The sequence below is a fragment of the Saccostrea echinata genome, unplaced genomic scaffold (assembly GCF_033153115.1).
Source record: "Saccostrea echinata isolate AGI-Se365-2 ecotype Australia unplaced genomic scaffold, CSIRO_AGI_Sech_v1 ptg000027l, whole genome shotgun sequence".
Classification (NCBI taxonomy): Eukaryota; Metazoa; Mollusca; class Bivalvia; order Ostreida; family Ostreidae; genus Saccostrea; species Saccostrea echinata.
In genome coordinates, this window is record NW_026889776.1 from 10779052 (window position 1) to 10801739 (window position 22688).

Consider the following 22688-nt stretch of genomic DNA (forward strand, 5'->3'; position numbering starts at 1 on the left):
GCAAAGAGGGACAACTCTATCATCATTAAAAATGAGTCGATGCATGTACATGCATAAATCATGCATGACATTTCAAACGTCAAAATTGTTTTGTTATGAAACACAAAAGGTAATGTTTTAATAGACCGTACAAGAAAAATCAAAACACGCACAGAACTGTTTTTCGTAAAACAACGTTTAAAATAACCATTATGACCTCAGACATGTAAATCATACGCCTAAAAGAACTGTCATACATTTATCAAACACATATTGACCAAGATATAATTCAGAAGGCTTACATAACAATATACACAATAAATGTAAATAAATATATGCAGGGAGATATTTAGCCATATATGTTTTAAAATATTTAACATATTGACTTCTTATTCATATATAAAATGATCATATTTTATTTTGATTAATTTATTTTATCTTTAATTTTTTTAAATGATAAGCTTCCCGATGCTATTTCAACTTAGAATTAAAAAAAAAAAGTTACTCTTATTCATGTATATCCTGTTTGGGATGCTTTTAATTTCAAAAATTATTAAGTTCTGTTGATACTTATTGCAAAATCAACAATTTTGAATTCTGAGAGTATTTCATAATCAATTCGGCACGACCAGTAACGTCCGCAATCCGAAAAAAAAAAAAAATCAAAACAGAACGAGCTCTTACAGTAGCTCAGGTACATGTAGATAGACCCACATACCAAAAATCAGTTTATTTCATGGAAGAATGTAGAAAAAAAGGCCCCAAAAAGCAAGTGACTGGCAGACTGAAGGTCCCAGACAGAAAGAGTGACAGGCAGAAAGAAAGGAAACAGAGTTTCCTATATTTTCATCCGTAGGGAATTAATACATACAGTGTATAGCAGATAGAACTCGATGAATGAAGGAATGTCGTCGACACCATGTAGTGCCAATGCATTAGTAGCAAAATAATTAGAATAAAAACTCCAAAATTTTCGGTGAAATATCATAAGTAGTACGACAGAACGGCATATCATTTTAAATAAGAGCTTGTTTAAAGACAAGGCAGGTGTATATCATAAATTGTATCTATAACTTAACGGGAGTTCAATGCCTCACAAAAACTAAATTTACATACTTGGTAGTTCTTATCAAGCCCCCCCCCCCCCTTCAACTAAATTTGATGAATGCGGATCATGATTCAAATTTGTTTATCGAGTACTGATGATGATTTATAACAATCTAGAAAACTATTATCATTTCTTACGTTTATTACGTCTGTTCCTAAAAAGAAACATTTTGAAGACCAATTCCATAAAGGTAAAATATTTGGTAAATATTGATGTCGGAAAATATCAAAAAATGAGCTCTAACAACCCTTTCTCCTTACTATGAAAATTTAGTTTTTAATTCATCAGACATCGATCTTTTGATCTCGATCCTAAATACTAAAATGAATTGTTTGCTTTTATAGTGTATATTTTACACATGCACTAGTTTTGAGATACGCAAAAGATAGTAATTGATATCAAGAAGTAGGAGTATATATAAAGAATATTAAAAGATACTTCATCTTGAACAATTTCATTTATTTTTGGACATTGTTGGCCTTGAAAAAATGATTGACTGCCAGAATAATAGTTTTATTAATAAGTCCAGAGCGTCGTTTGTCTGCAAATCTTCTGCAGAAAATCATGATCATTTGAATAACAATTTACATATCCAGTTATATAATTAACAATTAATAAAAGTTACGAAAGAAAAGAAAAACAATGGCTAGATGCATATGTTTATCAAAAATGCCCTACTTTTGTTTGTCCTCGTTGAAATGGAGACAGATTTGACCTTGGTTATATAACCAGTTGACCTTGGATTAGATTTACGACGTAGTCTTGCCTACCGATTTTTTTTTTAAATTTCATTATATTTTTGTAAAATAATGTCGAGATATGAATAATTCTCTGTAAATGAGATAATCGATTTAACTCAATCTGCTGATACCCTTTCTATGGATAATTTTATTTTTAAATTTTGATTTCTCGAAAGAAGCACGGTAATGGTTTTAATACATTTTAAATACATTTTTAGCAAGTTAGGTTGTCTTTACGTTTAACGTCAACTAAAATTTTAAACGCAAGAGGGAGGGAGAAGAAAAGCTTTTTTTTAAAAAAAATATTCTGCAGCTGTATGTTTAAAGGCAGCCTTAGAAAGTATGCTACATGTAAATACCATTCATGGACCCCAATATTGTCTTTTTCTTTGCAATACAGTTTTCAACATCGTCGCAAACCACTGCCAAAATGTTCGATCATCTCCCATTCTGGAGAGAGCTATATGCGGACTCCGGACCGTGGCTTGAGACGATGAGTTTTCAGATGTTAAAAGAATTAACAGCTTGAAAAATGAAAATTAAAATCTGAAAGGAAACACCCAACAAAGCAAAAAAGATTTTCATTATCTTAGTTTGTGATTGATGCTAACACCAGTCTATACACAATTTTACATTCACTAAATAAAATAATCAAACGAATAATCCCTCCAATCGGACAAGGAGGTCACTTTTAGCAATGTATTATATTTTCAACAGTGAAATACTGTAATCTATTGATTGAAAAAAAAAATGTGATACTATGTCACAGTGTGAAAGAATATCAAAGTATTATTTTGTCACAGAGTGAAAGAATATCAGAAAGAAGTGCCGCAAAACTCGATAGCAATTTTCCTTTCCTTCACGAGGAATGTTGTAAATACTCCCTTCCCTGTTATGAGAGAGAGAGAGAGAGAGAGAGAGAGAGAGGTAATCGTTTACACTACGATGACAAATAATCTAATACCGTGTCCACCTACAACTCTTTTTTTTTTAACCTAAACTTTGTTTCACTTCAGTTTTTTTTAACCTCAAGTAAGAATCAAACTTATGATAGATTGACTTTAAGATAATTATAAAGTCCATGACTCGTAAGATAGGCACTTTTTTAGTTTATGATTTAATATATATTAAATTTACTTGTAACATTCAATCACACCTTGTAGGAAAAATATGTTCAAATTGGCAAATTTTAACCACTAAAAAAGCAGCATTCCTGTATTACTTCATGTGATTCATATTTACTCATAGCTGTTTATTAATAACTCTTTGATAATAATAATTTGAGAGAGAGAGAGAGAGAGAGAGAGAGAGAGAGAGAGAGAATTTTATTCACAATCAAGGCAACCCAAACAATATCATGGCTTCTTTTCCCTCTATCAAATATTTATATGTAAACAATTAGGAGGTCAGCATTTAAATGTAAAAATGTAATAAATTGAAAAAAAAAGAGTTTTGTTTCGTTTTTTTTTTTTTTTAAATCAAATATTTATATCTAAACAATTAGGAGGTCAGCATTTAAATGTTAAAATGTATGAGGTATAAAATAATTTTTTTATATCAAATATTTGTATGTAAACAAATTGAAGATCGTTATTCAAATGTTAAAATGTAATGAATTCAAGTTTTTATTTTTCATTTCTTGTATGTCATCATCAAATATTTACATGTAAAAAATTTGGAGATCAGCAGTTAAATGTTAAGATGTAATAAATTTAAGTTATTTTTTTCATTAATGTATCAATGTTTCTTTTTATACAGAGAAAGAAAAAAATGAAATATAACATGATAATCTTTTATTCAATAAACCAAGGAAAATTCACATTGATCATTTTCCATTTAACTTAAATAAACTTTACACTTAGAATTAAGGAAGCACATTTGGTTGTAAAACTGCGTCACTAATTAGTTTGAACTTGGTATTAATGAAGCGAAAATATTTACTTGCTGAGCGAAAATCAGGGAGAATAACATTGTCTTACGGTAATTATTGTCATCGATTACAAAAAAAATGTTTACATCACATACGCCCTCTCCTGGGCTAGTCAATCCTAATACGGCGACACCGCACATCTATAACGTCTTAATAGAAACAAAAAGGTAAGTATAAATACCCTGATAGGTGGGATTAACCTGTTCAGCGGAAGAAAAGTGGGTTGTCATATTTAATTTAAACATTTCTGGATATAATCATGTCGTTATAAACACCAAACACTCCCACAATTTAGAGTGAATATTTTGGTTAAATATTAAACAAGTGAAACTGGTTTATCATTGACACTGCAAAAACCAGGTAAGTAATTCTATACATTACTTGTGTTGTTACGCCGTAATTGAAAACTTGTGTATATCTAAATATATCACAAAAAAAACTTGTGAATGTTTCTTCTATTTTGTAAATTAGCGTCTCTAGTGTAATTCAGAATTAGCATTCTTGTTAACTGATCTATAAATTAAATCCTTATAATTAAGCTTATACCGGTATCCGTTCACAATACCAAGATGAAATGGATATGTGTTTTCCCCCAAATATATATATCATATTAAAAATCATTTAAGAAATTTCTGTTAATTTCATTATTATTTATGGACAGATTTGTTTCTATAAATTGTATAATAATGAAGGATTGAAAATAAATACCTACGTTATGTGTGTCTTCAAAACCAGCCATATCGAACGCTATCATATTTTCATTAAATCCTTTCTAGGATCTTATGAATGAAACATGTTTGTGATGTTACCAACTTTTATCATAACAAACACATGTACAAATATCATAAGTAACTAAATGTATATGTTAAAAGCTAGGATTTGGAAACTCATTTGATGAATATTTTCCTTTTTATGTAAATTGACAATAATAAGCATTTTAATCAATAAAGATGTTTTTGACTGTTTTAATTCATGGATATAGAATTTCAAATTTTTGTAAACTAGATGATGGACCATTTTAGGTTTTTCTTAAGAGAGATTAAAGCGATTATTATGCTGTTTGAGGTGAAAAATAAAAATCAAGCGGAGCAGAATCAGAAGAGTAAAATGCATAATAAGATAAGATAGAACAAAAAATGATAAAAGTGGAAAATTGTTTTACTTTGCCGGTCGACAGGGAATGCTTGCTCCTCCTGGACAACTGACTCCTCCTCCGGTGATTTTAGGGGTCCGTATTTTTGCCCTGTTCACGATTCATTTTGTTTACTAAATTTATGAGATTGATCACAATTCGTTATCTCCGTTAGACTCTGATAAAAATGCGTCGTACGTTGGTCATACCATTGCTTAGTGAAACATTGACACCTTCTTATAAGGCAAATCGTTTGTCTTATAGTTTATTCTGTAGACAGAAAATATGATGTTTAATAAATGTGTAAAATTTCATTGATGTCCCTTAATCGGTTTCAATTTTATGGCGCCAGTCCACGATCTTTCTGATAAAGCAGTATCGCTTATATATGATCTGTACATTTTCAGGGAAAATGAACGTCCAAGGTCGAGTTCAAGGTCATGGATCATTAACCTTGATAAGTTTCAAAAGAGTTTTTAAAATCTGTTTTAACAAGAAATTCCTTCATTTAACCATTTGAGACGTTTTAGTTTAGATCAAATGATTCTTACAGGAACAATGATTACAACGTAAGTTCAAGAAATATGATATTAATTTTAAGAGGAATTTGGCCAAATTTGAATTTGAAATCTTTCATTATTCTGGTTCAATATATTTGTGGTAGTTAGACAAATATACACTTGAAAAAGAGATTAAAATACCTCCTATGTTTGTCTATATGTAAATTGACTGATAAAGAAGAAGAAAACATTCACTGGTAGTATAAAAGAAAAAAATCTACAAGCACATTTTTAAAAATGTTTCAAATTGATTAATTTTCATTATTTCAACCTTAAATCCAATGAAGTGAACTTGCATGAATGAAGGTAATTATATTTCTTGTAAGTTACATGTAACATAGAAATTTAATTATTTAAAGAAATTCAGATATTGCTTTTTGCAGATAAAAATATATCGAAATTCATTTCTTGATCAATAAATCAATACATGACGTTCTACTAGCATTTTTTTTTTAAAAACACTCTCTTTTTTCAAAAAATATAATCCATATCGAAAAAATAATAACGGCAAAGAAAAGCTTAAAAAAAGCTTTTTTGATGGTTGCTCTTTGATTAATGTCACCGTTTTTGTAGAATTAAATATGGTAATTTATTATCAAAACGACGATCGACTTTTTCACAAAATGTACAATGTGGGTAAATAATATCTTAACATTATCTAACTTCTTTTAACTCAACTCAAATTGTGTCCTTGGAAAACATTTAGGCTTAGGACAAACTTTGACCAATCAAAAACAAATAGTTTCTCAAAAACAAGTAAAACATCGACTGGAAACATACATCCACAAAACCTAATACATAAATGAATAACATAAACAAGTGTTCATTTTATAAATCCTTCAAATTAAACAATAGTCCATTAATATTATGGCCAGCAAAACTGACATAGATAAGTTTTTCATTGATAAACAAAAATGTAAAGAATTCACAAGTTACATTACTGGCTAAAGAGGGAGAGCTCGGTACACAAACCATTAAACATGGCCATGGTCTCATCTCGAAAATACATCAAATTTTGATAATAGATATTGTATACGTTTAGCTTTTCAAATCCCTTTTTTTCGATATCCAGTTTTGACCAATGTTGCCACGTAGCGGTGGAATTTGTAGGTACCTCTAATCTGTAACAGCAGTGGTTTACAAGGGCAATAACAAATACATGATTGCAAAAATGCATACAAATATGAAAATAATTCTTTTAAAAATAAAATTACTGCACGTAACATATGTTTAAGATTTACAAGACAGGATATTCAATTAAAACTTCAGAGTTAAAACAAGATTGATCTATTTGAGCCCAGAAATTTGAAATGATAATCACAATTAATGGAATCTCTTTACAATTTTTAACTATGAGGTTGTAGTGAAATACATGTACATTTTGTAAGTTAAAAAGAAAAAGTTAAAAAGTACAAAAAGTATTAGAAAGTATAACCTGGCCAAAAAAAAAAAAAAAAAAAAAAAAAAAAAAAAAAAAAAAAATCCTTACCTGTATAACGAGATGTTATACATACCACAAGCATGTTAATAAACGATTTTTTTTATCAGAAGTCTCCAAAGGACCATATATGACACACGACACCGAATTTGTAAAACGTGCTGAATGACCACACAATTTTGTCATATTGAAGCCTGTTTAAGACTATATCATTCATTACCAAATTTTCTTTGTAAGAGGTGTTCTGCTTATGTTTAAGTATTGTTCTGGCCATTATTTTAGCTAGAAATGTCGAGGAGGCCAAGCCTAAGCTAAAATGTTATACTCAGTTATCATTTACTAAAGTATCTTAAACGATACTATAGTAAAGTATAGTAAATCAAAGTTCTATTACAGTTATATTCAATAGGATAAATCTAAGTATCAAAGATTTTACGTTATTTCATCAATCAAAGAATCAGATCTTTTGGCAGAGTAAGTAAGTAAGTAAGTAAATATTTATTATAGTGACATGTGTATGGTTTTTCAAACAACAAATAGATACAATATAAACGTATATACATTACACCCGGCCCATTGGACCTATATGTCACTTTAATATATGTACAGTATTTCCATTTTCAATAAGGATAGCGCGCATGACATCAATTTGGTTGGTATAAATATTTTTGTCTTTTTGAAAAGCATAAATTTAAAAATTTGGCAGTTTGTCTTTGATGAGTTTTCATTAAAGTGTTTAAATTTTCAACTAGATCTACATTTCTGTTTAAATTAACATTGTGAAAAAAAGTTTCTCTGATATTTTCATAGATTTTACAATGAAATAAGAAATGTTTTTCATCTTCTACCGATCCGTCTTTACATAAAACACAATAACGTTCTTGTGGTGGTTCATTTCTAAATCGGCCTGTTTCTATTCGTAGCGGAAGGATACCACATCTAAATTGAGCCATTATGGAGCGTTCTTGTTTGTTCATGTTCATCGTTATGTAAGGTTCCATTTCGAAATTATTTTTAAAAGTCACAAATGTTCTCAATTTAGGTAACGACAATATTTTCAATTTCCATTCTTCTTCGCAAAGCTTAAATAATTTACATTTGGCTTGATTTATATCACATGTACGGAGGAAATCAAAATGAGTGTTCATATCTAATTTATATAGAATTTCTTTCATTTGTGAACACCATGTTCCATTATTTTGATAACTCCAGAGGAAAACTTTTTTGGTGAGTCTGTCATCGTCCATTTCAATTAATCTGTTCCATCTTCTAATCATGTTGATCCAGCGCCTGTGCGTCGGTGTTATCCAGCCCACTTCACTATTTAAAGCGATTGCGGGTGCGTATCTATGTAGTCCTAAAAAATATCGAATAGCACGATTTTGTACAACTTCTAAAGAATGATATGTTTTGAATCCCCAAACCCCGGAACAATAATCTAATATAGGAAGTACACAAGATTGAAAAAGCTTTTCGTAGGTATTAAATCCGACATCTTTATAATCATGAATTTTTGAAATCATTGACCCCAATGCTCTCCCTCCTGCTTTACCAAGAGTTTCTGCCGCTATATTGAAATCCATCTTCTCGTGAAAGATTATACCAAGATATCGATATTGATTAACATACTGTAATTCTTCTTCTCCTATTTTAAACTTGTATTGACTTTGAGGAATGTGGCGTTTTCTAAAGTGCATGACATTTGATTTGGCACAATTCACATTTAATCTCCACCGTTTACACCAGTTGGTAAGAGTATCAAGACATTTTTGCATATCTGATTCATTTTCACTGAGAATGGCAATATCGTCAGCATATAATAAAAGACTTATCTTTTGATCACTAATAGAAATTCCCGTATTCAGTTGTGAAATTTCTGTTGCTAGATCGTTAATGAAAAGGGAGAATAGGGTGGGTGATAAGTTGTCTCCTTGACGTACACCGTTAGGACATTCAAACCAATTTGTGCGAAAGTCATTTACACATACACAAGAGAATGTTTCAGAATATAAACTGGAAATAGCATTATATATTGGACCATTGACTCCATTTAACTGAAGTTTATACTGTAAAAGATCTCTGTTCACAAAATCAAACGCTTTTTGAAGATCAATGAATGTAACGAAGGTAGATTTACGATCTTGTATTAGGTTAGTAAGGGTAAATATGTGGTCTTCACAGGATCTGTTTCGACGGAATCCGTTCTGTGTGTCGGAGAGTATTCCATTATCTTCTAGGTATTGCTGTATTCTGTTGTTTAAGACTGAACTGTAGCATTTCGTAACGACTGATAATAAGCTGATTCCTCTGTAGTTCAAAGGTATTCTTGTATCAATTGTAGCGCCTTTTGGAATCGGACGTATTAAAGCTTTCCTCCAAATAGAAGGGACTCTACCAGTTTCAAAACAGAACATAAATAACACATGTAGCACTTTAGTAACAGAGTTATTCTTGAGAACTTCATTATAAATTTGATCAATTCCTGGGCTCTTTCCGTTTTTTAGGTTGAAAATAACTTTACTGACTTCCTCTATGGTAATAGTTTTGTTCAACAGTTCATTCGGTATAAATAATGGATCCAGTGAGTTGCCTTCCAAGATTTGTTTATGTAGAATAGCTTGATTGTAGAATGCATCATCAAAATTTCCAATTGGGTTTGTGTATAGATTCTTGAATGCAGACTCCCAGTGTCGTAATATTCGGTCCTCATCATGTAGAACAGTTCCATCGTCATTCACATATTCCATCGGAATGCTAATATTTCTTTTCGGTCCTAGTTTCTGCAACTCCTTCCAGAAGGCACTTGGATTCTCTGTATTAAGTGTTTCAATGTTTAATGCTAAATCACGTCTATAATTTCTTTCATGAAATCTAAGTCGTTTATCAAAATATCTCTGTGCTGTTAAAAACTGTAACCGTGCATCTTGTCTACACTTTCGTCCTACGGCTTTTCTGAAATATTTTTCACACTTGTGTACCTTTTTCCATAGTTCTGAGAGTTCCTGATTCCAGTAAGGTTTATTGTACTTCAATCGTTTTCTAGCTTTTTTGGATGCATCAAAGAATGGTATTTTTTCTTCCATTTCAGTTGTAATAATACTACATAATTTGTCATAGATTTTATCGATTTCATTTTGTTTTTCTCTGCATAATTCTATTTGACTAATAATTTCACACAAAGCTTCTTTTATAATGTCCGAACACATGAAATTTGTTGGTATTTGTTTGAATTTGAACTTTTTCCTTGGAGTATGGTGAAATTTGTTTTTTGAATTAATGTTGTCATCACTTGTTTCATCAGGACTTTCAATTTTACATCTGTATTCGAATATCAAGAGGTCATGGTCTGGAACACGACATCTGGATCCAAGACAATTTTGCAATTTTTCTGATTCCATCAAATCGCTAAAGTTTGTCAGCTGATCATGAGGAACACATATGTAATCTACAACAGCCTTTCCTTTTGACGAAACCGAAGTAAATTTGTTAGATTCTTCCCCATACCGACCATTTAACACACAAAATTTGGCGTCACATAGAAATTCAGCAAATGCTTGACCATGTCGATTTTGATTAAAGTCGATAGTTTCCCTGGGTCTGATATTGTCAACTTCGGCACAAAAGTCTTTCAGGTTGCCCAAACGAGAATTGAAATCGCCCAACAAAAACATTGCATCAGATTCACTATTGAGATACATTTGTGAAAGTATGTGCGAATAAAATGCCAGTGCATCTCTACCCCAAGGCGAGTTTTCCGGTGGGAGGTAACAAGCAAAAACAATGAATTTAAAATCGGTAATTTTGTTTTTAAACTGAAGTCCCAAAATCCCGTCAACACATTTATCGATAACAATCACTTCATAATGCTTTATAATATCAGTTTTAATTAAAAAACCAACACCTCCAGAAGCTTTCGGAGCATTCTTATGTAACTGTGTTCTGTTAAAACCATACCATTCATAACCCAAGTCTTTTAAATCAAGTCCCGTAACTCCTGGTAAATGCGTTTCGCAAACACTTACAATATCTGCTTTTACACATTTGATCAATGCACGTCTTAAATCATGATTGTTCGAAGTCCAGCCACCAACATTTAAATGACAAAAAGTTAACGAGTGTTCAATGAACCGGTGCGGATCCTATCCTTCACTATAGTCCTGAGAATCCTGTTGCAATCTGTCCTGCGTTTTCTTAACAATTCGGCCGTTTGAAGTGATTCGAAAATCTTTTCCATGAGGCAATTCATTTAGCAGTGTACGTGCATTCAATTCCAATAATCTTTCGGTATGAGTTTTACTACCACGCAAAAACACATGCTTATACTTTTCCACTGTTTTCAATTGTTTCTTTTCCCTCAAGATCTGTATTTTATCCTGAACTGACTCAAAGCTAATTTTAACTAAATCCGGTTTTCCGGTGTTCCGATTTCTCAACCGAGCAGCAGCAACCACATTAATTGATGTATTTAGAGAATTTATCAATTCCTTTGAGACCTCCAATATGTCTTCGTCCGGTTCCTGTGGAATGTTTGAAGCTATAATCGTTACATCCGCGTTGTTCAGGGGGTTCCCCTTGTTTTCAAACAGCGTGTTCGATTCATCTGCTGACTTTACTAACTGTACAAGGTCCGGGCGTTCTACATTTTCAACCACCTGAAGTCTCTGAAGAATGGACGCAACAGACTGTGACAATGAGTCGATTTGGTTTTGCTGTTTTCCAAGTTCAAGGTCAAGGTCAGAACGGATAGCTTTGAGCTTTTCGTCGATAGAAGACATAAACTCATTTCGGAATCTGTCTAATTTACTGTTTAATGTTGATTTTAACTGTGCCTGACCAGAGTAAATAAGAGAATTTAAAATAATAGGAAAATTAAGTTCCATAGTATCAGTATAGTAAATCAAAGTATCAATGTTTTTATTTTATCAATTAAAGAATCACATCTTTTGGTAGTGTAAAATAAGAGAATGTATATAATAATTAATCAAAGTTCCATATTATAACTACATGTGTAATAAACCGAAGTATCAAAGTGAGCCTTTGGCACTATAGATAGCTAGTTTAGTTTTATTGAAAAAGCATAAAGTTTACTTTAATAGTTACTAATGAAATAAAACTATATCAAAGTTCCTAATATTTGAAAAAAAAAAAACAAAAACAAAAACAAATAAGACTATTAAAGTTTTAATATAGGAAACAAAATAGCAAAGTCTGTAGTTAAGAGCTCAGAGTTACACATCAAGTTGCCAAAAGATAGAAATATAGGAAGCAGAAACTGTCTTTAAAACTAATTTTTCGCGAATGTAATTGAAAGGATACTTCATTTTTTTTTAATGTGTCACAAAATTCCATTAACTTTTTATACAACACACTTAAGTTAAATTTACCTACAATTTGAAATATAAACTCAATTTTTGCAATAAAAAAGTCTTTGAAGACGTAAAAAAAAACTTATAGTTGTATTCGTTATCATGTTTGTATGCGCTAATTTTTCCCACTGCATCTATTGAAGATTGTCTTTTTTTACCAAACAATTTATCTTGCTTCTGTAGAAACATTTTAATCAAATATAAATTATTAATAACGCATTAGTTACCATAAATTTAAGAAAGCAGCTGCAAGGGTTAAATAATTCACCAGCATGAATAGCTAAATAGATAGAGCCCCGTCCTTAAATGAATGGTCCACCGCGGTAGAAATTAACATATAATATAGATAAACTGTATATAATATCACCTAATCCTCTTGCGTCAAATTCTACTTTGAACTTCAATGACAGGTGATAAAAATCATTTAATTCCAAAAAAAAAAAAAAAAAAAAAAAAAAAAAAAATCTTGATAAATTTAGATTTTATTATAAGAGAATGATTGATATTTCATTTGGTATTTATAAATGTATCAAATAAGTAGAGTTTATCGCAAATTCTGATTGCTTTCTCATCAAAGGAAATTTCAGATATTAAAAAACATATATGTATTCTATGCTTATTAAAGCTGAAGAACTCAGGGACGGAGTGCACTCATTTCTTCTAATGTTGTTGCAATTCACACACGACTCCACCCTTTTTGTATAATATCTGTGTTTTCATCATAAATAAACACTGATTTATGTTCAAAAATTGTCGGATCATGAATGTGAACCCCTGCTCTTTCCGCCCATTCCTTTAATTAGAAGACCAAACCGGTTTCCCTAGACTTATATACATTTGTCACGAAACCACATAATGTGCTACTTCTATGGTTTACGACTCTACTCAGTTGACTTGCAAAAAGTGACCCCTTTTTATGATGTTTATTAAATCAAGACAATTATATCTGTGCAACGTATTGCATTCAATCCGTGTAGTGTAGTGTTAATAGATTCAGTTTTCGTTGCAAGTTTTATGCATTAAGTTTAAAGGAATTTTTTTTCCGAGACGGTAAGTATTAATTATATATAGGGAAAATTTAAATCTATGAAACGATGATAGTACTTTGAGATATAAAGCTATATCATTATAAAGTCGTCCCTATTTTTAATTACAGTATTTACTTTCCCTGATTTTTGCAGGATATTTTCTGCTATATAGAAAGAATAAAACAGACGTCTACTATATTATTGCCCTACTGCATTTTCCCTCTCTGAGTTAAAAAAAAATAATTAATTACTTCAGATGAAACCTTGCTTGAGAATATTCCTTTCTGCTTAATCAGTTTTACAAAGCAAAACACATTCCAACCACAGATGTTTATTGTTTAAAGCATTTTTCTGCATCTTTTTCTATTAAAGATCATCTCGAGCATTTATCATATCATACACATTTGTAATGTGAAATGGGCAATAAGAATGCAAAATAGGCAACAGAAATTGTTAAATAGGCAAAAATTATGTAGCCTTGCCAATACCAGTATTTTAAAAATAAACATTGACCGCAAAGAATAGAAAAATTGGCAATTATTGTAGCATTAACATCAATAAATGTAGAATTTGCATCAATTTATGTAAAAATGGCAACAATAAATTTGAAATTTACACCACTGAATGCACCACTAAGTAAACAACATTTAATGTATGACTCTACTCAGTTGACATGCAAAAAAAAAAAAGTGACCCCTTATTGATGTTGGTGACATTTTATATAAAATTGGCAGGAATTAGTGTAAGATTGAAAGCATTAAATGTGACAATTGCAACAATTACTGAAACATTTGCAAAAGGCAAGTTAACTTTGGCAATATGTAACGTTGACAACAATTAATGTTTCTTTGGCAGCAATTTATGTAACCATTGGTAACAATCTACTAGTATATCATTTTTTGGGATATATATTAATATTTTTAAAGAAGTAAGACACATGCACATAAAAAAGATTAATATTTCATTTACATAACACAAGTTTATTATTCACCTGAATTTTTATTAGGAGATAGTTTGTACCTGGCGATATTTTTAGTCTGGGTCGAATAAACATCTTTATCAGTGGCGGATCCAGGAATTTCATAACAGGGCGGGGGGGGGGGGGGGGGCAGTAGAAGGCAGGGTTCTGGGGCTGACGCGAATTCTTACAAATGAGAGATGTTTTTTCTTTGATTTTAGGATATATATATATATATATATATATATATATATAAAAGTTCTACATACATTTTTTAAAAAAAATTAAAAAGGGGGTGGGTGGTGGGGGATGGGGGGTGGGGTCGTATATTTTGTCTTATGAACATTCTTTAACCAAATTTTATGTAGTTTTATGTTCAAATCTTTTTTATTGCGACAGAAAGTTTGTGTCTAAGTAGTAATTGAGAAGGCAGTCTATGCACCTGTTTTTCACTAAGTCGTTGAGGATCAGTTCCCCTGAACCAAAAAAAAAAAAACAAGAGCACCGCTAAGCGGAGCATCCCCTCGCGCCAGGAACTTCACCGGTAATGGCAATGTCTCCATGCGAGAGAAAAATTCTCAAGAAGGACGTAAAACAAGATACAATCATCTAGGCCTAGTAATCAAGGGTACCCAGTATTACTATATAAAGTTTAAAATAAGGTAAAGAAGTTAAAATGTATTGCAACACTAATTAAATTTTAACAAAAGTCAATGTGGATATCATCGGAGGGGGGGGGGGTCATAACAATCATACGTGATTGGGCAGTTTCCCTTATTCCTAGCAGAAACATCACGTATGCTATAAATTTCATTAATTTACTTACCTGAGTAAACCTTACAGTAGCATGCAATATGCATCAAATCTGAAAATACGCACGGATGTAATATTTTTTTGTAGTGAAAAGTGACAATATACCGGTGTTGAGATGTCAATGAAACTTGTGAAACTTTATATTTATAGCTTTCAAGAATTATGTGCGCCTCAAGATTAAATTCCACAGGCCCCTATTGTAAACACACACGTGTGGTGATTTGGTACTGAAACTGCGACGTTCATCAAATTATTTCAGTTACTCAGTGACAGAGATGACACTTTTAATTCATAGAAACATTCTCAAGATACGCAATAATATGACAATACGCGAATACAAAGTAGAACTTACCGAAGCAGCTCTATCGAAATGACCCGAATTTTAATCTGTTAAATTTACCGGAAGTGAGTATTGTCAACTCGTACATAAAATTGCAGGGTTTGAAGGTGGTAAAAACGCGATATTTTAAGAACTATATCACCAATTAACTTGAAAATGAATAGGGTTCGTCCTTTTACAATGCCACATAAGTATGTGAAGACTGAGAGATGATGGTGCAAAGATTCTCTTTAAATCTTGCCCACAAGGTGTAACGGACACACTAACACACACACATACGCACAGTAGCGATGCTATATCCCCTCCGCAACTAGTTGCGCGAGGGGATAAAAAGCCAATGTTAGAAAATTTTGGCTCTCTGTCATCTCTGATTGCCTCCAACGCTAATGACCCTCTTTACACTTGCATTTGTGGCGTCAATAAAGGATTTATTTAAATTGTAGAATTTGCTTCCTAATCCATGTTAAGAAAAAAAATATAAAAAAGTAATAAAAAGAAAATTATCTATAGCCAACAGTTTTAGACATCTCTGAGTCAAAAATACACGTTATAATTGGTTACCCTTTTCATGTTTATTGCCGAATTGGTAAAGGTGATCTTATATCTGAAACATTCAAGAAGTGGCTTTAAGCGTCTAAATTATTAGATTGCGGCCTCAGATCTTACAATATTCAAATACTTTATTTTACAAGATCTGCTTAATATTTAGTGGTGAAGGGTTAATATAAGTGAATATTTCTTTCATATATATAACTGATTTGTCAATTTACATAAATGTATTATGAAGTTACAAATCCTTTGTAAAATACTGTACAATAATGCCTGAAGGCATTGTCGTTAAAAAATAGTACTATATTCTTCAGACTCTTTATTTTAAGAATTTTAAGATTTATTTTACTCTTTATTTTACGCAAGTACTTAGTATTGCCAAATAACTCATAGTCGTTAAATCGCGAGAACATAAATTCGTAAGTGGACTGATGATCGAGGGTTTTATTTTTACTTAAGCAATATAAAAAACAACTCCAGAAATTCTATTTCGCGAGTGGCACTTCACGCAAAATTACGCGGAACTAAAACTGTAGTAAGGCAGCATTACACAGATGGTCCTCTAGTAGGATCTACTTCAAATCTACTTTCAAAGTCCAGTTGAAGTAGATGAACCTGCAATATTTTAATATAACACACTTTTATACTAAATCTTTGATCAAACACCATAGACTGGTCTAAAACGTATGGTCATGCCATTATGTAGCATTTGGAATTCATGAGCCCTAAGGCAATGAAATATATGGAGATAACGAACAGTATTCAAGCTCAAAAGTCCATTAAACAATACAAAATAGGAGCAGAGCAAACACGGACCTCTAAACATCAGAGGTGGGATCAGGTGCCATGGAGGAGTGAGCATCCCCTGCCGACCGGTCACACCCACCGTGTGCTCCTTGTCATGATCGGGAAATAACGGAAAAATCCGTCGACAATTCAGTGTGTAAATAATGGCCTAACAATTAGTATGAAAAACGTCAGTCAGCATTTGACTCAATGATAAATTGTATTTGCTGACAAGGTCATTGTATCGACCATAGAACTTACGAAATGATGACTTTAAACGAGACAGCTGATATTCTTGTTTCATCAACTTGTTTGTCAATAATTTACCTCGTTTTAGAAATTGTTCATACGTAGAGCATGCTCTTGCGTATCGAATCAACTGAGAGATATATATCCCGTATGCAGGTGATGAAGCTTATATTTATTTCTTAGAGCTCACCTAGGTAATTGGCTGTATATGTGAATGTAGTTTAACTTCTCAGAACATTTCTTTATTCATAGATAGAGCTTGAAATGACATTGCATGGAGAGTGGTTCTTCTGACTATGTCACGATTAAGACTTCATATTTCTTGTCTAATTAAACATTTCCAATACACTATACAAAAAGTTTTTCAGCATTACTACAAATAAAAAGAAATATCGCTTTAAAAAAGGTCAATAGAGTTCAAGACAAAATGCATGTCCAAGGTCGAGCTCAAGGTCATGTTTCCTTAACCTTTGATAACATTCAAAAGATCCTTTAACAAAGTATACACAGGTTAAATTAGAAAGTCCTTCATTTAACCATTTCAAAAGTTGAAGTGCGCATCATATGATTTTAACAGAAACAAAGATTAAAACGTAAGTTCAAGATTTCTGAGGTTAGAAATTCTGGTATTTTAAGAGACATTGTGCTAAATTAGAAATCTTTCATTCTGGTTCAAGATATTTGTGGTAGTTAGACAGACAAACGCCTGAAAAAGTGATAAAAAAGTCTTATGCTTGTCTGCATTATATATTAATAGACTGATAACAAAAGAAAAAAATCACTGAAAGTAAGGAACATTTTAAAAAATGGGTCAAATTGATTAGTTTTTACCTTTTCAACCTCAAATCCAGCAAGGTAAACTTACATGAATAATGGTATTTGTATTTTTTTGAAATTTCAAAGTAAACAAAGTAAAACGTTTAATGATTTCAAAAATTCAGTTATTGTTTAATTCTGATAAAATAAATCGAATTCTTGATCAACTAATCAACCATTAATTTATTCTACCAGACCGATTTTGATATAATTTTCATCTACATAAAGTGGGCGTGAAATGTTTTTTTACCTGCTTGAGAAAATTACAGTCGACTTTAGACAGTTCCCTTACTTTGCCAAGCCTTGCACTATTTGATTCATGTCCGTGAACCTGTTTGCACTCGTGGTTGTCAAGTGTCTAGATCTACTGCAGTTCGTCACATATTTTGAATAATCTACATTACGTCATGTGTAACAGTGTTCTACAGAAAAGAAACAAAGCATGACGACCGAGTTAAACAATTAAGTGTTATCAAGGGTCCTGATGAATGGGTTCAATGATGTCAACAAACTCTACCGACGCATTCAAAATTAAGAATGGAAAAAAAATCATCAGACAAAAATTAGGATTGTTTTCTCAAAAAGTAAAGGATGAATTTCAGCTCCGTGGTACTTATATTGCATTAAAGTCTTAGAATTCACAGAATTTTAAACTATATACTAAATCAAGATTTCTTTGTCACTTTGTATTCAAATGTTCCACTGTAATGTAGTTACTATGCATGTTTTTATACATTTTCTCTCAATTTATGAACATTTATATCTATTAATTCACAGGGCATGTTTGAGCACAAACGAATTATAAGGCAAATTAATGCCAAATTTAATGCAGTGACTATATTTACACATTTTTCTTTCAATTTATGAACATATCATAACTATAAATTAACAGGTATATTTTGAAATTTAGCATATTATGAATTGGAAGAATGCCAATTTTAATTGACTATTTGTAAATTTTCTCTCAATTCATAATACAAGTCATATTTTGAGAACAGACAAAAGGGCATATTTTGAGAACAGACAAATTATGAAATGAATGAATAAATTATTCACGGAACACAATTTTATTTCTTGTAGGATAGAGGACATCTGACAAAATATAAATTGGCACCTAAATTTAGTGCAGAAAAATGGAGGACGAATGGAAAATTTCAGGAAATGAAACACTTTCTATAGTTGTAGAGAAGGACACAGGGTTCAGCATACAGGATAGGGTATTAATAGGAGCAGTGACTACTTTAATAGTGTTGGTAATCCTCGCACTTGTTCTACGACTTCTGAAACAGCCGTGCAAGCACCGTGTAAACCAAAGCGAGGAGGAGAAGAAGGATTATGATAAATATTCAACAAAGTAAGTACACGTGTAACCCTCTCTAAAGATAAAACACACGGCAAAAAACACCCACGTTGAAAAACTGTTAATCAATTTCTTACATTCGTGATCAAGGCTTAACCTCCCTCAGATTAAAGCGTCCCGTATTTTGTCATTCACAAAGCGATCATAGTTACTTCTTACTGTACTTAAACTAAATTAGTTTCTGTGGCGAATAATAAATAGGTGTAAATTATTTTCTCGCAAATTTTATTTGCCATTAATCAAGAAAGTAGAGACATCTAAATACTCTGGATTTTTGAAAATATACATAGATACAAAGATTGTTTTGACATCATCAGATATTTCCTTCTTGCACAATGACAATTACACTCCTGTCCAAAACTATATGACTTTGACCTTTCATTCATCAAAGACAGGCACCAAAGCAAAAGCAAATGTCTACTCCAAGTAGTGAAGACATAATAGAATCTGTTCTTAGTAGAAGTAACGTCAACCATGAACATTTAAACGTTTCGGATATAGATTTTTTTTTAATCATGCTATATTAAAAGGAATAAGATTCGTTAATCCATGCATGGATTTTTTTAATGTTTAATATTTAGCTTATCAACTCCATTTTAAGTTTGCGAGAAATTTCTACCATTGATAAAAGTTTCCGAGTTTAGCGAAATTCCCCCTTTTGAACACAGTACATGTACAAAAAGAGGACAACCTTATAGAACAAAGTAAAGTGCCAAGCCATCCACAATCTTTTAGACATACATGTACTTTTAACTTTTTATGAATGAGAATTCAGTGAGGAAAGATAATAAATGTTTACTTAATGACACAGTAGTGTTACGATTGATATCCCATGTCTTACCTTTGTAGTTAATTGTAGATAGATGAGTACTTTGTAAATAGAGACATTGTGATATTAGATTTGGCATTGTTCTTGTTATAATAACAACATGTTACTTTTTTTTTGTTACAAAATTGTCACTTTCTTTGAATGAAACAGTTAACTTATGTCACGTGCTTTGACCCTTATAATTTGTATACTATAAATTCTTAATCCATTATTTAGTCAAGAAAACTATGCACGTTTTGAAAATAGATATGAAACAACGGAAAATATTATTGGTAGTTTATTAAATTTTCATTTACTTGCAGACCCCAAACGAACACTTTTAAATCAGACATTTTAAGCTGTAGATTTGATTCTAATTAAGTAATTGTATTTTGCAAAGACAAAAGGTGAACTATAATAAACTTGGAATTTATATTTGAAGACAATAATAAGACAAAAAATATATTTGAGTCTTAAAATCAACATATTTGTAATTTCAAATTATCCATGGAATGGAAATATATTTCAGAAACAAAAACCTTATTCTATAAAGATTTTTAAACTCTATTTTCAGTTCCAGCTTAGAAGATTCTTCATCGGATGTCTCCTTCAGAACTTCTTCTTCCGGTTACTCGGAGTCCTCGGGAAGGAGCAGTCAAGTCACACAGCTTTCATATTGTTCCTCTGAATTCTCATTAAAATCCGATGATAGATTAGTTTCGATATCCTCATCTTTACCAGACTTAACAGGAAAAAATTCAAAGTGAGTTAAAACTTCCTTAACGAAAAATCATCATTAATAATAAGAAAATGAAGAAAAAGGCTTAAAATGTGATTTACATCTTCAATATAAGAAAAAAGCATTAGTATTGTGGGAAAAAAATCAAATGTTTGTGTATTTTCCTTTGGCAACTATTAATTTGAATTAAACGGATAAATTGTAAATTTTATCAAAACATATTCATAGAAGTACATTTGATTCCACTCGATGTCTTTAATAATATTCAGACATTTTCTTTCATACATCAAAAGTTGTCCAGGAAAATTGTGCATAAAATTTGTATTATAAAATATTGTTTTAATATTATAGGATGCAAAGAAATTTAGAATATAACGGAGCATTCAAACACTTGTAAATCCTCTTTTTAAAAAAATATGCTGTGATGTACAAATGTACCATACTTTTATTTTAGGTCCATCAATATTTCGTCACCATCAGTTTTTACCCTCAACACTGAACTTATGTCGAAGCTTTCATGTAATTCTGAACAGTAAGTATTGATTTCATTTTAAGTTTATTGATCTTTTGCAATCATCACCTGGACAATATAATTATACAAATCTGGAAAATTCACAACTTCAAAAATTTACAGCGCCTTTCTAAAATACGTTTCAGGAATGTAATTAAGTCTTCGCCTTTAAAGAATTTGAAAAATTTTAATGTGGGTCTTTAAAAGAAACTGAAGAAGAAACATGGTTCATATTTAATATCAGCTCTTGTGCATATATTAGTTCATTCTACTTCAAGAAGACAGAGGAATACTTTATTTGTGATATTGTATTGACCACTTTTACAGAATTAAATCAAATCTAGACGATACAGGAAGGACAAACAAATCTACATGTAGCATAAAGTCTGTAGAGCATCTGAACAGTTCACTGTCAAATTCTTTCTTGTAAGTAATACAAGTTCGTCAGCATTTTTAGCTATAAACGTATTATCTCTTATTTCTATATACGTAATGCTTATTAAATTACAAATTCATTTTTGATAATTAACTTTTTTTTTTAGGTCTTTAGCATCCTCACAGTTATTAGATACAAATTCAAGAAACTCCAAGAACATCACAGTGGAGCATGCGTACGGGAAATATTTACCAAAATTCTACAAGTACACAGAATTAAAAGAAAATATCGAATCACAATCAATACATTAGTTGGACTATTTCTGTGTTAATGTTTCAAACAAATGCTTGCAATAGATATTTTTATTACAGATAAAACATGTTATTTGATTGTACATATACATGACTGTGTATATAGTGATAAATGACGTTTAGTTAATTCTACAAACAATTAATGTAAAGCAAAGCATGAAAAGTATATCATCTTTATTAAGGCTTATTTATTAGTTCTTAAGCGATGTTTTGTGCATGATAAAACTGCTGCAAGATAATGATTTGTGATATATTTATGATTTTAGATGCATTCAATTTCTTTCACGACATTTTTGTTTGAAATTTACGACTACAGAGTAGAAATCTAATGTATGCGTCCAAACACGTCCTTTCAGTTGTATAATTTTATTCCACTTTAATTCTCAATGCAAAATGTACATAAATAACAGCTTTTGTGGTCTCTTAAATTTAATGACTTTCCTTATTGAAAGTCTTTGTAAATGATGGTATGTAAATTGTCTTACAAGGTATTCCCAATAAATATTAAAAACTTCAGTTGGCACTTTCATTTGACAAATTTGGGAATTTTTTTAATTGTGCAGAGAAAATAATTTCATTCTAGTGGATTTTTTTTTTTTGAAAGGGCATAAAAATTGGAGAATACTTGTGAAAACCATAGAGTCAGTTAAAAAGTACTAGTTTATTACCTCATTTTATTCCTTAAAAAATTAAAAAAAAAAAAAAAAAGCTGAGCATTGTAAATAAAATACTTGATAAATGTTAAAATAGTCAGTTATGAAACACTATTTAATTGTTATTTACGTTCTCCA

General features: G+C 31.1%; 1 protein-coding gene across 2 annotated transcripts; it reads left to right on the forward strand.

Moving 5' to 3' along the window:
* Nucleotides 1-4027: 4027 nt before the first annotated feature.
* On the forward strand, nucleotides 4028-22390 carry LOC133193380 (uncharacterized). Of its 2 annotated transcripts, none has more exons than XM_061329319.1 (6): nucleotides 4028-4117; nucleotides 18873-19146; nucleotides 20535-20723; nucleotides 21154-21231; nucleotides 21538-21636; nucleotides 21753-22390. In XM_061329319.1, exons 2-6 carry the CDS (start codon nucleotides 18926-18928, stop codon nucleotides 21895-21897), a joined length of 732 nt encoding a protein of 243 aa, XP_061185303.1. In that variant the 5' UTR covers nucleotides 4028-4117; nucleotides 18873-18925; the 3' UTR covers nucleotides 21898-22390. The 2 variants fall into 2 exon arrangements, with proteins under 2 accessions (XP_061185303.1, XP_061185301.1); XM_061329317.1 differs by lacking the exon at nucleotides 4028-4117 and adding an exon at nucleotides 13218-13303.
* Nucleotides 22391-22688: the final 298 nt, after the last annotated feature.

Coding starts and splice junctions, on each gene's coding strand:
- LOC133193380 (XM_061329319.1), top strand. CDS start 18,926: ATGGAGGACGAATGGAAAATTTCAGGAAATGAAACACTTTCTATAGTT. Junction 21,232..21,537: donor CTTTCATGTAATTCTGAACA/GTAAGTATTGAT, acceptor CCACTTTTACAG/AATTAAATCAAATCTAGACG. Junction 21,637..21,752: donor TCACTGTCAAATTCTTTCTT/GTAAGTAATACA, acceptor TTTTTTTTTTAG/GTCTTTAGCATCCTCACAGT.